Consider the following 17,440-nt stretch of genomic DNA (forward strand, 5'->3'; position numbering starts at 1 on the left):
ACATCATGCTACCGAATCATAGACGGATCAACATGGGAAGAAAGAATATCCAATGCAACTATCAAAGAAAGGCTCCAGTACACACCACTGAGGGAGGTGGCTGAGAAAAGGACAAGATACTTCTTCCACCAGGCCACAAGAAGACTCCGAAAGACCAGGGACATCCTCGAGAAAAACAGGAACCAGAGGATATACAGAAGCACCCATAAGCTGATCGACCACCTGATCAGGGTCTAGCCGGATGGTTGCCGAAGAACAGCCAACCAGGGAAGTAGGTACGATGCCACAAAAAGTACCTACAGAAGAAGACGCCAGGATGCAACCAGCAGAAGTCCAGGAATCCGAGAGAAAAAATTACCAATATCAGGCGGTGCAAGAGCGGGACGTCGTGAAGAAGAAAATGAAATATAAACAATTTGAAATGTAGACTAATAATGGCAATAAACGTTTTTATTTTTATTTTTATTTTTATTTTTATTTTTATTTTTATTTATTTTCACGTTAAGAACGGCTATGAATAACTATTCTGATGAGCTTTATTAAAGCGAAATACGTATCAATAGATACATAGACGCTTTTAACGTGAAATAAAATCTTTTCTGTCTTTTTCATTTTCTTCGGATCTACTCTGTATGAGTACGAGAAACAAATTCGTTAGGATTTCTGCTTAGATGAATAGACATGTCGTGGAATGCAAATTTTAGATTCCCCATGTCTCTATTAACATCTTTATCATCGTTTGGCCATGCCTTGCAATTTTTAGAAGGCTCCAGATTAAAGCAGAAATCTGAATTTGTTTCGAAACTATCTTACCGATATATATATATATATATATATATATATATATATATATATATATATATATATATATATATATATATATATATTTTATCTTTAAGTGCCTACCGTTCGCTCAATTATTAATTAGTTTTTGTATACAAACCAATTATTGTTTGAACATTTTATAGAAAATGCATTGTAGAAATATGATTAAAGTAATTTAAACTTACACAAAATCATCAATACATAAAATTAAGCTTTGTTTATAACAATACAAATTTATAGAACCAATTTCTTATAAAATATACCATATTATAATTCATTTAGGTCGGTACTATCCTGTTCTTCACTGATCATAGTGCTGCTTATCGCATTTTTCTCAAATAAATATAACCGACCTATAATTGCATCAAACTAGAGGTACAATAAAAGACAATTTTTTTCCAAACATATATTTATTACTGTTCTAAAAAACTGTTGAGGTATACATTCTTAAAATGTCCTACAAACTATAAAAATCATAAAAAACTATAGCACAATACCTTACTACTCGTGAACAAAAGTTACTAATATAGTATTACACACAAGAAAAGTTTAGTCATCAAAAAATCCTTCAAACTTTCCATTAAAATACATACAACCACAAATAAAAAATACTAAAAATTAATGCAGACTTGAATATATTGGGCAATTAAGGCAAATCTTAAGCCTATTTTTTTGCTACTACTCGGCTTATTGCTAAACAGGGCTGCCAGATAAAAAGTGGGTATAAATTAAAGGTATATAAATTTAAAAAATGGTGTACCAAGCTCAAAGAAATCGTTGTAATTAATTAAAATACAACAGTATCATGTAAAAGTATTGTTCTGTACAATCGTTCAATTGTCGCTTGTCACAGTTGACAGATGTCAAGTTTGACATTTATCATCTATGATAGCTGTCAATGAATGTAACAGAAGCAAAAAATAAGTTATATCTCTAATAAGTTCAAAGCAGACGTAGTAAACGCCTATAAATTTACATTCGTATTTAGATCAGTGGCCATTTATTCATCGTTACTTGTTACTGCCTTTTCTTCACAGTATAATTGTAAAGAAAGTGGACGTATTTTTTTTAATAATATTGCTACATTTATTAATGTTGTCAATTCAGATAAAAAGTATTCAGGAAAGCAGTCCCGGATGTCACTGAATAATGCTGTAGGTCCGTTATTCCGCTCTTTGCGTCAATTTATTGCTATAATTGTTTGAAGAGCATGTTAGTTTTAGCGATCAAGGGATTGCGGCAACCCTGTTTACTTAAAACATCCCTACCACTCTACATTCAGCGCTGCACATTCCAACTAATCTACGAGCTAGTGATTGTGGAGTGGCATAAGGGGTTTTAGTCTACGTTCCTATATGTCTTCTTCCTTTTTGTGCTTTCGTTTTAAATTGCATCATTTTGTCCCCAAAAAGAAACAAAATCAACGTGATGTTTGTGAATTATGTTAATATCAAACAGATTTTTTATGCTAATACTCCTTAGATATTCAATACGTTGCGAAAAATCAGTTTAACAGTACTTATGGTTTACGTTATACTAATATCCTCAAAATCAGTCATATGGAAGCCAACACCTACGCAACAACTACAATAATTGAATGACATTAATATTTTCCTACAATATTTGTTTTAAAAGGAACCTTTCCAAGGCTTTTTTTGTAAGTTTCATCAAAAATATTAACAGTACATGTTTCTAAAACTAGAATTCAATTTTGCGCCATCTATAATGGATCAAAACAATAAACCACTAACGTCTAAAAGCTAATATAAGAGGTTTAGTACTAGAAGTACCTGACCGGGTCAGTAAACGGTAGTTAAACAAACAAAGTCACTATAAACAATTGTGTCATACTTATAAAATTAAGTTAAAGAAAAGACGTTACGTTGTTTGACAGCTGTCAATAGTGAATGGTGTCAATTAAGCCAATAAGGTTATGTTTACTACATTAAACTATTAGGTAATCAAAGTTCAAACCAAAAAGGCTTAACAACGTGCTAATACGAAAGTGATCATGGTCCTTGTTAGCTATCAGACATAAAAATCACGTCAAAAAGTGGCGCAGGCGAATAACCTTAATCACAATTAATCACAATCAAAACCTTTAATATCGATTGATGACCGTTTATTGGCCTATTATTTCACACGATGGAGATATATGAAAATAAACATTTTTCTCTTTTTGTTTTGTTGGGTCAGGTACTTTTAGGGCTAATCTCGTACAAAATAAAAATCCAAGTATATTTAACACAAAATCAACACCGCAAAATTGTATCCTCGTCACTTATCTAAAACGACATCCAAAAACCATAGCATTACCGTCAGCCCCTAAATAAAAGAGCACTTCCCAAAAGTAAGCTAAGTACAGGGCATCATGTTACTTAAACTGGACAAAGAGTCGTAGTGTTTGGGCAACGTGAGCAGAGCATCTTCCGCGGTTCTATCTTCGGAGCAGTTGAGAGGCTTAGCTCTGTTGGTGTCGACGCATTCGATGGGCATCTTGATTGTTTCCATATTGTAACTGTGGCCCTTAAGGGTAAGCTTGATAATAGTGTGGAGGGGGACGTGGATGTAGGGGATTTCTTCAGGGGGCGTTTCCAAGAAATAGCCAAGCACGCAGCGAAGAACAGCCTGGTGGGATACGGTTAGTACGTTGGTTTCGCACTCAAGTTGTGTAAGTACTGGCATCAGGCGAGTCATGACGTCGATGTAGGATTCGCCTTGAGGGTAACGGTACTTAAGCTTCTCGCGGTCACGTAGGGCTAATTCTTTGGGGAAGTGCTCTTGAAGTTCTTCGTATGAGAGACTTTCGCATTCGCCCTGGAACAAAAAAAAAGTATTAATATAAGTTTTTTGATGATAAACCAAAATTTACGTGTCAAAATGAAAGAAAAAGTTTTGTGTTTAAGCTAAAATGGAAATAAAATTTAAGTATAAAATGGAAAGTAATCCCAATTATAGATACATTTTCTCAATTCTGAGACTAATATCGACAGTCATTAGCAAAATTTAAAAACGGATCTTTTTCACACCTAAATATTTATGCAAACTAGATCGTATTTCAATCGGAGATATGCCTAGAGACGATTCTGTCTGCCATCGACGCCAGCGTCGATGTTTTTGGAACAACCACGGATTTTGGTCGACCTTCACGACATCTATCAGTGAAAGACAGAGTACCACGGCCAAATTTATTGGTCGATTGTAGAAACTTTAAGAAGCAAAACCCATAATATCAAATAGAGAGTGACGTATTTTTGAATTTTCACAATTCGGCACAAAGTCTTGACCGCTCTCATTGGCATAGCGATATAACTTAAAAATCTTTTCTTAGCCGATCTCTTAAGCATATATCCACCTTGATTTTTATCTATATCGCTATAAAGGTCGATTTTATATAAATAGGAATGTCACACCAGGAAAAACACTTATTTGGAATAATCTTTATATCTAATTGTCGAGATTCCAGTCAATGTTCAAGTAATATCGGAAAACTACAGCATCATTTTTTAATGGATTGTTGAGATAACAAAAAATATACTCGAAGATTATTATTGTGTTTTCTAAAAATACAGGTAATGAAAATAATATTAGATTTAACTTTTTAACGTGAAGCGGAATGATAACCGATAAGAATGGTTAGAGAATGCTCATGAAACAATCTTTAATTTTACTACTACATGATAAACGACTTTAGTAACTAGATAAAAGCGATTGAGATAAGGAATACAACATTTGATCTTTGGAACGATACAATCACGCAGTTGGAAATGTCAAAAATAATTATTTCTAGGAAACTACGTATCTAAATCTATCTCTCATTTATATAACATAGTTTATTAATTATTGTGTAAATCATTATGATCTGTGAATCCATAATTTTCAATGACTCCTTAAATGCAATTAAGAAATTTGAAAACTAACAGCAACTTACAGTTTTAATGAATTTTGAGCGGAATACATTAAATGTATTAAAAGAAGACGAGTCCATAATAATCTTACCAGCAGACAATGGCAACGCAACCGTAATCAAAATAAAATAAACAGATAATTATCTAGATATAAGGAGTACCTGACATCACTACCAGAGAAGAACATTAACACCTCATTACAGTAGTTTGGACGGTTGTGGTACTGCGGTGCAGAACGCAAAGGGAAACCACTGCCCTATATAGTACCAGAAGAATTGCTCCCAATATGACAAAGAAAGTGAAGGATGTGTAGTGACTCGACTCATTTTCGGTGTGAGGGAGCAGAAACTGTGTGACTGAGTCCACATCTAAACTAAATTTAAGAGAAAGTGTCAAAGAGTTGGAACATGGAACGTTCAGGAATTGATCCAAAACCCTGGAGAACTTGAACTGCTGGCAACGTCGTCTATTTTTCAGGCCGAGATAACCTAGGCTCTTTTGTAAAGAACACACATTTTCTGCAAAATCTAGAAGAAATAAATTACAATCCCAACAACAAGCTAGTTGATTTTGACAGTTCAGTGGGTGTTAGGATGAATAAAGAAATAAAATTTTATAGCCTATAAAACTGCACAATAAAGAGATTCTGAGCTAGGCAGATGATTTAATATTGGTGAAAATGGTCGTAATAGTATTATATGACATATATAGCAAAGTTATTGTAATATTGTAGAATACAAGGCCTTCGTGAGCTACGAGACCTTGTCATGGTAGAAAGGGTCTTGATACTCGTTAGTGGTTGTTAATTTTGTGAAGTCAACACGGGTGGAAGCTAAGAATACTGAGCTATGCCAAGAGTGGGTTACCATTACGTCGTGGAGAAAGAACTGGACAGAAACAAACAAATAATGCCATACATGTCATACCTCCGAAGAAAAAGAGGAGGTACTACGATGAAGCTCAGCAATAACCGAAATGTTCTAGGATCCACAAGGTCTTGGATAAGAGGGGTCTGCTTCCTAAAAAGAAAGGCCTAATCTCATGCAGAAATAGCTTAGCGAGAAAAGGGTACTGCAAGGCCTTGGCCCAAAAGAGGCTTGGCAGCAGGTTCTGAAACCTACCGAAAGCTCTACCGTCATACTTCCGAAGATGAAAAGGAACTGATGAATATTCTAGATCCACAAGGTCTTGGTTAAGGGAGTCTGCTTCCTTCTGGAAAAGAAAGGACTAAACTAACGCGGAAACGAATAGAATACAACGCAGCAAGAAACAGAGAGGAAAGAGTACCTGGTACAACAAGGTTGACAACAGGTTCTGAAGCCAACCAAAAGCCATATGGTATAACGTTTAATAATTTCTATAATAAGGTATAATGCTGAAACAAAAGACGAAAAAACAAGAGAACAGAGACTATTAAGAATATTGCACATAAAAATATGCAAGAAATGCGGGTAATTAAGTGCCTATAGAAAAATACAAAATTATACATAGAATGAAAGATTTAATCGAAAAATAACTCGTGCTCAAGTATTCCAGGAAGATAATAACGATCTTAGGAGTATTTTGTTGTTTTCTTTCAATAAAAATAAGATCTCTTATCGAGAAAAAATACTCTATACATTTTTGATGACAGTTTCTTAAATGGTTCTTCTTATCAAAATATTAATAGATGACAATCTTATTTTAGATTGATATTTTTGTTGTTTTCTTAAAAATATTATCTATACAGAAAAGTAAATAAGCAAACATCTTGATAGGATCATAGTGATTAAACATGACGCATTGTTTTTAAAAGCGTGTTTTTTTAAACCAAAATAACAAAAAAATCTTAATAAAAATCTTTGATCAGCACGCGCTAAAATAGATAAAACTGTAGAATGTTTTTGTAAAATACTACACTCTACATAATCATAGAATATCCGGAGGTTTTTTGTGATGAAGTCGAAAAGTTCAAGGATCAACAAGGTCTTAGCTAAGGAGGTCGGCTTCCTGAATAGAAAGGACTAAACTCACGCGGAAACGATAGAAGGAAGCCTAACAATGCTTTAATGAAACGCATTTTTTAGGCTCATCAATATTGACCAATATTGGGTAAAGCCTATTCATTTCAGAAAGTCTTTAACGGACGATTGGCAATTAGCTGCCGAAATCACGAGGTCTCTGAAGGTTAGATGGCTCACTAACAAATTTTAGCCATACCCAAGCCACTGGAATATATCCTTTGGTGTAGAATACTAGAACTAAAAAAGGATACCAAATGGGAGAAAGACAATTTAAAATAATCTGCTATGCAGACGACGCAATACTACTGTCTCAAAGTGAAGATGATTTACAACGTATGCTGCACCAATTTAATATAACCGCCAGAAAATTTAACATGTTAATTTCCCAAAAAAAGACAAAATGCATGGTTACAACAGCAAATTTACTAAGATGTAAATTTGAGCTGGAAGGTCAGATAATAGAACAAGTGATGGTGTTTAAATATCTAGGCATCACATTCGAAAGCTCGAAACTGAAGTGGAAGATCAAGCGAATAGAGCAAACAGAGCCGCAGGCTACCTAAAAGAAACAATATGGAGAAATAAAAATATCGGGAAAGAAACGAAAGGCAGAATTTACAAAACAGTCATCAGACCAATAATGACATACGCGGCAGAAAAAAGACCTGATACAATGAGGTCAAAAAGAATGTTAGAAACAGCAGAGATGAAAACACTTTGATGTAAAAATTGATGGTAAGACACTATGGGACAGAGCTAGAAGTACAGATATACGACGTAGATGCAAGGTGGAGAACATCAAGAACTGGATAAGAAATAGAAGAGTGGAATGGAACGATCATATAAGCCGAATGACAACAAATAGAGTAGTAAACACGGCAAGAGACGGTTCCCCAATAGGAAGACGATTAGTAGGAAGACCACGAAAACGATGGAACAACTTACTGGAGCCCTATTGAAAAACAGACAGAGTCATATATAAAAGAAGAAGCAGAAGAAGAAGAGGTGTAGTATACTTAACGATTGTCAATATGCATTCCAGCCAGGAAAGTCTACGGGTTTAGTGCTGGATGATCTTAATGGTCGACCCTTAGAGTCATTGGAAGACAAAGATATAGTGGCAGCGACTTTCTTCAAAGTGGAAGGAGGATTTATACCCCAGTGAGTCAGGTTTTTGAAGGAGAAACCATGGTGTGCGTGAAGCGGCGAAACCTTACATTTTTATTAGCACATTTCATAAGTACTATCATTGAAGAAAACGGGATTTCGCAAATGTTGTATTATAAATTGTAAAAATACAACAAGAAATAGTCAATTCAAGTTACATTCGTTTCCAAATTATAAGTAAAAATTAATGCAAAGAGGGCGCTAAATAGGTCGACCAAATAGTTTGTAAGTTATTCAATTTTTTTATCCCCAAATTTGACAGGCGATTCACCCGGCCTTAATTTAGCAGGCAGACAGCCATGTTTTGAGTTGAGACAACCTCAGAGTCATATAAAATTCTGATTTTGTTGTGAAGCTATTTTTTCTGACATTTTAATACAATTTATTACTTTCACTGGGAATCAACAACAATTTCAGCATAAAACAAGCTTATTTCGACCTCCACTTCGGTAATCGGAAATCCCAAGTGGAAAACGAAACACCAAAAGAAACCCATTCGAAAACAAAACCGTAGTAACTCCCCAGTGAAAACAATAAACTAAATTCTGGTTTGTTTTGTGTATTTATGTATTGTGTATTATGTACGTGCGCAATTTTCATTAGTCCCTCAGCCGTACCGGTATAGAAAAATACAGAAACCTCTTTGGTATATTTAATAGTAGATTGTATCTACTTACCGACCAAATTTCATCTAATTCGGACAAATGTTGTTGCGGGGCTTGAATACTGGCAGCAGTTTCCTTTGTTCTTTGAAGAGTGGAGGTCCAAACTTGGAGGCTGGGCAAATTAAGTGCGCGCACATGTTTCGTTAGTGCTTTAGCGTACATCCTTCCTCTGGGAGAGAGCCTTGCATTTCCGCCGATCTTTCCGATGACGTTGTATTCACTTTCTCCGTGCTATATAAAAAAAAGTAATGTTGTTATATTTGCTTCACTCGTTTCTTTTTGAACATGATAACAAAAATAATAAATACGAAGAAAATTTATAAAATAGGATGGAAATTACTTATGAAATTTAAAAAATTAAGTACCAGACGAAAATGTATAATATAGATATAGTTTGATGAATTCATAATTCGCAAACACTGGAACTACACATGATAAAATTTGAGGTACCGGAAATATGAAGACAAAATAGTAATATTGGCGAAGGGAGATATTTTTTTCAGAATCTTACAAGGAAATTTTATTATGTATTGTGGTATATTACCACATATATCACCACATATAAAAATCACTTATAAATCCCCACATATTTTATATGTGATGATTTTACCGCCAAAATAGGAATGAAATCTAACCCTACACAAACACCACTGGGAAATGGTAGAAATAAACGTGGCGAAATACTGTTAAGGTTCATGCTGCAACATGAACTATTCCAAATGAACAGTTTTTTCAAAAAGGAGCCACAGAGAAGATCGACATGAGTAATATAGCAAGCGGGGTTCAAACCCACTTTGGTAGCATCCATCAGGATAGTCCATCAGGGTCTCCAAGCAAACGTACGAATGGCCTAGTTTGACCTTGAGGGTGTACAAGAAGTGATCGACAATGACCAGAGGGTAGTAAGAAGTGGTCGCTTATCGCTTGATCTTTTCTTCTTTCCCGAAGAAGTGATCGACAATGACCAGAGGGTCTTAAGAAGTGGTCGCTTATCTCTAGATCTCTTCTTCTCAGCCGAAGAATTGACACCTATGTTACCTGTATGTTTTACACCTGTCTCACTTGTCTCTTCTTTGTCTTAACTGTACTGAAGAAGTAAAAGAAGCGGTCGACAATGACTAGAGGGGGTGACTTTGAGTGGAGCACCCTGCTCCTTATCACTTCATCTCGTCTTCTTTTCGTTAAATTTGTACAGGGTGATCGAATTTGTATTGAGACTTTGTTTAAGTGTTGGTGAGTTAAAAATAAATTGTTTGTGTACGGACTTGCGTAGACGTATCTGTCTAGTCTATATTTGACCAATGTGTGTTTCCTGTGATGACCTATGGTGCCGAAACAAGGTTAGACAAAAGAAGTAGAGCAAGATCCCTACTCATTGGACTGACCACCTCAAGAAAATGTCAAGAAATTGGATGAAAAGTGCTCAAGATAGAGCACAATGGACAAAAATGAGGGAGGCCTATGTCCAGCAGTGGACACAAAGAGCTGGGTGATGATGATATGGAATATTATGGAAATCATATGGTACTTACACGACTGAAATAAAGAGTCTGTTGAATTTGCTTCGGCGTGGAGATGTAAGCAAGAATCTTACTCTCCTTTTGTCCGTTGATGCCATGAGCAATAATACCACCGTCTCCTCCATCCAAAATTTTGACCATTGGACACGGAAGTTCCCACATACTTCCAAGAGTTGGAGATTCGTACTGCGCTTGGTAATGAGCCATCTTGTGTGTTAAATCCTTCAGTGCCTGTTCGGTGGCCATGTCGTGGTAATCGGCGCTGTATTGTAAGATCTCCTGGAAAAAACATAAGATTACTTCAACTACATTCTTGAAAGGTGTAATTATGTTAATACAATTAAAAACTATCACAGTAAGCTCCATTTTTATCGTGACACGTACACCTACCTTAAAGTTTCTTTCCAGCAGAACAGGATCTTCGCAGACGCACTCTATGAACATGACTCTGAAGCCCATTTGAGTGTAGATGAGATCGTAGATTTCTTGTCTCTGTCCTCTGGAGACGTTCGGTCCGTCTAAAATGGCAACGCTGCTATTCGAACGGTGTAGCCAAGCTGCAGCGTCTTCCAAGGCTTCACGGAAACTCTGTTGGCGAATTTTCCAAGCGGGTAAGTTATCTGCGCGGAACATTTCGTGGGAACCATATTGTTTGATGTGTTTGCGACGGTATTCGCTGATGTCATATACTGAAAAGAAAAAAAGAACACATTTACTACGATTATATTATTTTTTGTTGAGATTTTAAACATTTTTCTTAATTTTTTTTATAAAACCGTTTCTTAAATAACAGATTTTGCTTTATGTCTTAAATGTCAGAAAATAATTGTGGCGTCCATAAGACGAAACTGGAACGAAATAAGAATGGAATGTGCTCGAATTACGAAATATGTGTAGGGATTTATGGTGTAATGCGATCTTAACCCACTGAAGCCTCACTAAATTTAAAATTTACTAAAAAATGCAAATCTTTTCTGACAAAAAATGACAATAACTAAAAATATTAATGAAGCAACTTAAAAAATATACATAAAAGATAAAATGTACACAATTCCGTGTAAAACATTATCAGCTACAACTACAAAATTAGAAAGGTCATGGTTTCAATGGAACATTGCGTGATCGGGATTGAGACATCCCACCTCTATGTGAAAGGTTTAAAAATAGATTGAACTAATTCAAACGATATTTTTAATTCTGAAATCAGGTTATATATAAATGTTTTATCGTACGACTTGCAGATAAAAAACTGCTGAGTTGGATATAGGAAAAAAAAACTGGTTGTGATAATGAAAAATTTGAATTTTAGCTAAGGTAACAGAATGGTTTTGACTGCCAAAAAGAGTGACTGGTTTTCTATTAATGAATTTCTGAAAAACTGGACGAACATCAAGGAAAGCTCGATCTGAACTTTTGTAAAATTTGGGTTCAAGATATTAGGGTGAGTTTTGACTTTGACATGGTCGATAATTCCATTACAGTACGGAATATGCAAAATAAAATTATTTAGAAAAAAATTAGGCAATGATATTTTCCAGGCTTAGAAAATATGCCGAATTCTGTGATTAACAGCTACGTGGTAGAGCAAACACAATTTTTCAAATAAGACAACCTATATATTTTCCTCATAGTTAGATTCCTCTCATAATTCTTGTTCTTACAATATGAGGTTTGAGACTACAGGGTATTTAACGAGTTATGACCATTTTTCTTTCGATATGGCTATGAAATAAACATTCTGTATATAGAGAAGGAATCCATTAATAATTATTCATTTTACATAAAAAAATAATATGTTCTAGGTTTTAAATTATGTTTAACAGAAATCATCGCAGAATATTTGTATACAAGGTGAACAGGGTGGTGTGAAAAGAACACCACCGGTAGCTCAGCTAGGCTTTCGAAGAAATAAAGGAACCATCGACTGTCTGTCATAATTAACTACTGATATCCAATTATCCTACTCAAATAATAATTATTTAGCAGCACTATTTCTAGATATTTCGGGTGCATATGATAACGTCATTTTAAACTTAGTTTTAGAGAAACTAACACATACAGGAGTCCCAACTAGATGTGCACAAGTATTAGTTAATCCATTTGTTAATAGACAAGTATTCATTCAGTGCAATAATAAAATGATTGGTCCAGGGTTAGTTTATCAAGGTTTGTCGAAAGAATCTGTGCTTAGCCCTCTGTTGTTTAATCTATATACTATGGATCTACATGGTATGGGTTTTAATTGCAATATTTTACAATACGCCGATGATTTTTGTCTTTATACTTCTAAAAATTCTTATCAGGAATGTATTGATTCAATAAAACGGATTATGTACAGTGCAAGAGAATACTATCTTAACCAAGAGTTGGAACTTACTTCGAATAAATCCGTTGGGGTGTCGTTTACTCGTCATCGCTTACCGAATATATCCAGTACTAGAATTGATAATCTAAGTATACCTGTCCAAAAACACTATACTTATCTCGGCGTCACAATTGATACCAAATTAACATGGAAAGAACATATTAATAACTGTTTAATTAAATGCGAAAAAAAGCCTAAATGTTTTAAAGGTAGTTAACGGTCACAATGGGGCACTGATCATAAGGTTAACCTAATGTTTTATAGGGCATATACCAGGTTAATTCTTGACTATGGTTGCTTTTTATACGGGTCTGCTACAAATACTAGACGTAAAAAATTAGACCGAATCCAGCACAAAGTTCTGCGTTTGGTTTTAGGTGCACTTAAATCTATACCTACTGAAAATCTATTAGCCAAATGTATGGAATCTCCCTTACATTTAATACCTCTTTTTTAGCTGAAAAGTTTATCCTTAAATGCCAAGGTAATAACCAAACCTACCTATTGCAAAAAAGTATCCGATATATCTGTGTCTGAGTTGACAATTGGTGGCTTAACAAAAATTCTCCAACTTTAGCTATAGCATTTCCTAATGTTTCTTCTAATCCCAGCTGAAACTGATTTCTTCCAATCTGTTTTCAATATTCTTTATTCCCAAACCAAAGTTTATTTCCCTACTTTTGATGATAACAACGTCATTCAACTTCAGAAACAAATTTGATAAGCTATATAGGATTTTCACAGAGGGGTCAAAATCCATTTTAGGAGTTGGTTGTGCGGTATATATCCAAAACAATCAAGAACACATTATGTTTAAATTAAACCAACAATGTTCCATTCATTCCGCAGAACTGTTTGCAATAGATCAAGCTCTGGAATGGACTATTGAGAAGAAAATGTCTGATCAACAAATAGTAATCCTGTCGGATTCAAAATCTGCGTTGTCTGCTTTAGATAATTCGCATAAGCATATAATACAAAAACAGTATTATCGTCAAAATTTTAGAAAATCAATTAAAGTTAAAAATAAAAATTAATGGGAAAATCCCAGTAGTTGGCTGTATACCATAGTTAAAAAACTTATACAGAAGCAAAAAACTTCAAAATTTGTATTAGTATAAAAACATCTAGCTCAGATCATTATCAGTGTCTTCTTTTGGTACTTGAAGCTAACACTAAAATTGTAGTGGAGACATCAATATATGGTTTTACATATTTAAATTTAAATTATAATGCGACCCTAGGTCGATTACAATGGTTGAAGATTTTAATACTTAAAGTGCAACATGTTTCTTTGCTCGACTTAAACACGTGGTTCTTGTCAGTTAAAACGACAAAGACCAACTACTGTAGTCCAACTCCAGACTAAACATACAAAGAAAAGAAGAATTAAAACCGAGCACTGAACACGCTTCTCAAAAGAAGTGGAAGCATGATTTTTATGGTCTACAAAAAAAATATGGAACAATATACTTGTATATTGTTCCGATGTACATCTTAAAAGTCCCGCTATATAAGGAACATAGAGAATTTTGGAAAGTACCTTTGCAACGTTGTTTTTTTTTATAACAGAAGAACATGAAACTCTCTATAAACAACTGACCAGTAGTGTGATAACTATACACTAACACAGTATACACAAGGCTGCCGGAAAGGCGACCTAAATTCAAAATAAGTTAGATAGATAAGAGTTAAATAGATAATCTACTAGATCCTAAATTTTATACAAAGTATTTTCCTATAAAAGTATTTTATATTCTACAAGACTTTAAGAGTATATTATATATATATATATATATATATATATATATATATATATATATATATATATATATATATATATATATACATAAAATAAATTATACAATGCACTAGAAGATATTGAAATTTTTTATTGGTTTAAAAGGCCGCTCGATGGCATTATGAACTCAAAGGTCCGCCGCAACTTCGCTAGATGACGCGAATCCGAAATCATGTCCCATTTTCCGTAACTGTGGCTGAGCATAAATCAGGCTAAATTTGACCGATGGCATGGGTTATGGTATCTTCGTGGGACGCTGTGGTTTATGGCTGATTACAATATACCTTCGACTTAAGAACCCTACAAAAAAGAGTCAAATCACACGATTTCGGTGCACACTTTAAACCACCTCCACTGAGATGACCATATCGCATATCATTGGTGTCCATATCATTTAATTCAGGCCAAAAGTAGGTGATAATCATCCATCTATAGCACTCGCCGATAACGGTGATGGTCTGGTCAACTTCGTTCTCAAAGGAATATTGAGCGATGATGCTGCCAGCCCAAAATCCACACTAAACAGTGACTTTTCGGGATGCACTGGATGTTCTTGGAACTCTTCCGGATTGGAATTGTCCCAAATTTGATAATTCTGTTGGTTGATGTACCTATTCATCCAAAAAGAGCCTCATCGCTAAAGATGATTTTGATACAACGACACACATCGTTGTATATGATCGTTTACCTTCAGTTCCTGGGTCAGTTGAATTTTGTATAGGTGCAAAGTCACGACGCAAAATTCGCCAAGTTGTGGTCTGTGAAATCGATTCCCTCGGATTCTCCTGCATACTCTCATGGACAGGGCGATGTTTTTGGCAGATCTTGCGTTTCGTCAACGTACAGATCTTGGTTGATTGTTGTTCCTCTGTATAGATATAACTTCTTCAGACAGTCAAGCTATGCATCATTTTCGATATGTTTCGGGTCTATTAATTCCTTCACCTCTGCCTTTTGACATCATATAAAGCGTCATATTTCTTTTTGTAAACGATAAAAATCATACTTCCACTTCTTTTGTGAAGCGTTTGCAAGCTTGCGAAGCAGTGCTCGATTTTAATTCTTCTTTTCTCTGTATGTTAATAGGTTTTTTGTTCTTGTTGTATTTGTTTTTATTCTTGTCTTCTTTTTCTGAATTCTTGAAATTTTTTCTCCAATAGAATTGATTGAAAGCGCGCTTTTTATCTTTTACTGGTTCTCAAAAAACAAAGTTTAGATAGTCTTAATTATGAAGTACTACGATGCCTTTAAAATCTCAAACTTCATCTCCAGGTCTATTTACAAATATAATTATCTACAGATGGAAATACCGGATAAGCAGAATAAATATTGGGAATACCAAATATCTAACTGAAGATTATGAACAATGTGACCAGACGATTTAAATATATACACTAAATAAATGATCAAACACAGTACCAAAAATCACAGAAAATATTACAAAGACCATATCCAGTTATTTAAAATACAAAAACATTAAAATAAATTTAAATTTCGAAAAATGAAATTTGTTTTTAAAAAACTATTTTTTATTTCTAATCTACAATCTTAATACATCTAAACTTAACAAGACCAAGAATAATAATGAATTTTACAATGTGAATTAACAATGAAACAATCCGACAACTTCTGGGGAAACTGCAGAGTAAGCCGCAGGTGTTGGTTGTGATTCTGCCAGGTCCGGACTTTCGTACCATGTAACTCCTCCGTCCTTAAGAGGAAAAAATAACGGAGGTATTTTTGGATTCCAAATTTTGGGGACATCTTTCTTCCAATGGAATTTCGTCAGGAACCCTCTTATTTTTGCAATACTTCCGGTATCTGGTGATGATGTAAATTATAACGATTAGTATTAATATAGATAAGATGACCGAACCGGTGCTGATAATGGGTGTAGTTGGAAAGCCAATTTCTTCTACTGGTGAAAGATTTCTGGTAATTCTGTTAATTTCGTATAGTCCCTCCATATCGATTTTGCTCAAATTGGTTACTTGATAATTTACCTTTTCAGTCGAGAAATTTTCTAGTTTTGGTAATATTATGATTTTTCCAGATTGGATTCGTGGATTGTTTGAAAATTTTAAGGTTCCAACTTCTATTTCACATTTTGGCGGGATTTCTATTAACGAAGGTTCTTTTATTTCCAAAAACGAATTGGACTCACATTTTGAGATTAATTTGACAGTACTGGATGGGATTATTAAGATCTGGTTCTCCATGACGTGCTCGATAATGGGTTCTTGTAGATTTACTTCAGTGGCGTAGCATTTCTCTGGGTTACGTCCATCAATTAATTTATAGGTGCAGGTATCTATTTGGGTGTAGTCCTGTTGGCAGTAGTATCTGGTTTCGAGGATGGGACATTCTTCTTTTATCGATAGTGATTTTTCTCCTTTTGCCAAGTAGGGATATAAAGGAATATATGTTTGATGATTTTGTATTACGGGGTAAACATGGAAAAAATCGTAATTTTCTGATTTGAATATAGGAACATGGATAGCGAATATAAGCTTGGATTCGTAAAAGGTTACTTGGGTACTGAGAAACAGATAGTATGTTAGCACATTGTTAAATTTTGCGATTTGTTCTTCTTTGTATATATGTGATAAATATGACATCATTTCTGAGATTTCTTGGGTAGATATTATTGAATTATGAAGAGTATTTAATTTAGAGAAAACGATCGAATTTTCAATATTGTCAATAAATGTTATTAAATTTTGGCAATCAAGATTAATCTGGTAAAGAATACTTTGATAAGTTATGTAATTATTCAAAGTGATTATTTTGGTTTCTAATGAATATTTAAATTTTTCTATATTGTCTTGTAATTTTTGTTGATTTTGCCACAAGGTTGATAAAGATTGATTATAATGATTAACAAGCTTTTTGTACAAAGTTGACTGAAGGTTAAGTTCATGAATTACAGTTTTCTGATTTAATTGTAAAATATTAATTGCTTTATCGTATCGTTCTCCATCGTCAGCATCTAAAGTTCCAAAAGCCCATTTATTAATTTTGCCTATTCCATCTATTAAACCTCTTTTAGAGCGAATATGTGGATGTAAATTTTCAAATTTTCTTTCGAGAATTTTTATTAAGAATTCGGTTCTTTTTGTCATTTGCTCAGCTAAGTTATGATAAGATATAGAGTTAGAAGCGTTACTTACTATTAGACTATTCTTA

General features: G+C 34.3%; 1 protein-coding gene across 1 annotated transcript in view; it reads right to left on the bottom strand.

Annotated features, from left to right (window-relative positions):
* Positions 1-1,887: 1,887 nt before the first annotated feature.
* Positions 1,888-17,440, bottom strand: part of LOC140447353 (6-phosphofructo-2-kinase/fructose-2,6-bisphosphatase-like) — a 76,699-nt gene continuing 61,146 nt past the window's right edge. The window contains exons 3-6 of the mRNA XM_072539960.1: positions 10,479-10,777; positions 10,101-10,367; positions 8,581-8,799; positions 1,888-3,642 (exon numbers count right to left, since the gene is read on the bottom strand). Coding sequence (XP_072396061.1) covers positions 3,181-3,642; positions 8,581-8,799; positions 10,101-10,367; positions 10,479-10,777 — 1,247 coding nt within the window. The 3' untranslated portion in view covers positions 1,888-3,180. The remainder of the gene's footprint in view (positions 3,643-8,580; positions 8,800-10,100; positions 10,368-10,478; positions 10,778-17,440) is intronic.

This window comes from Diabrotica undecimpunctata, chromosome 8 (genome assembly GCF_040954645.1).
Source record: "Diabrotica undecimpunctata isolate CICGRU chromosome 8, icDiaUnde3, whole genome shotgun sequence".
Taxonomy (NCBI): Eukaryota; Metazoa; Arthropoda; class Insecta; order Coleoptera; family Chrysomelidae; genus Diabrotica; species Diabrotica undecimpunctata.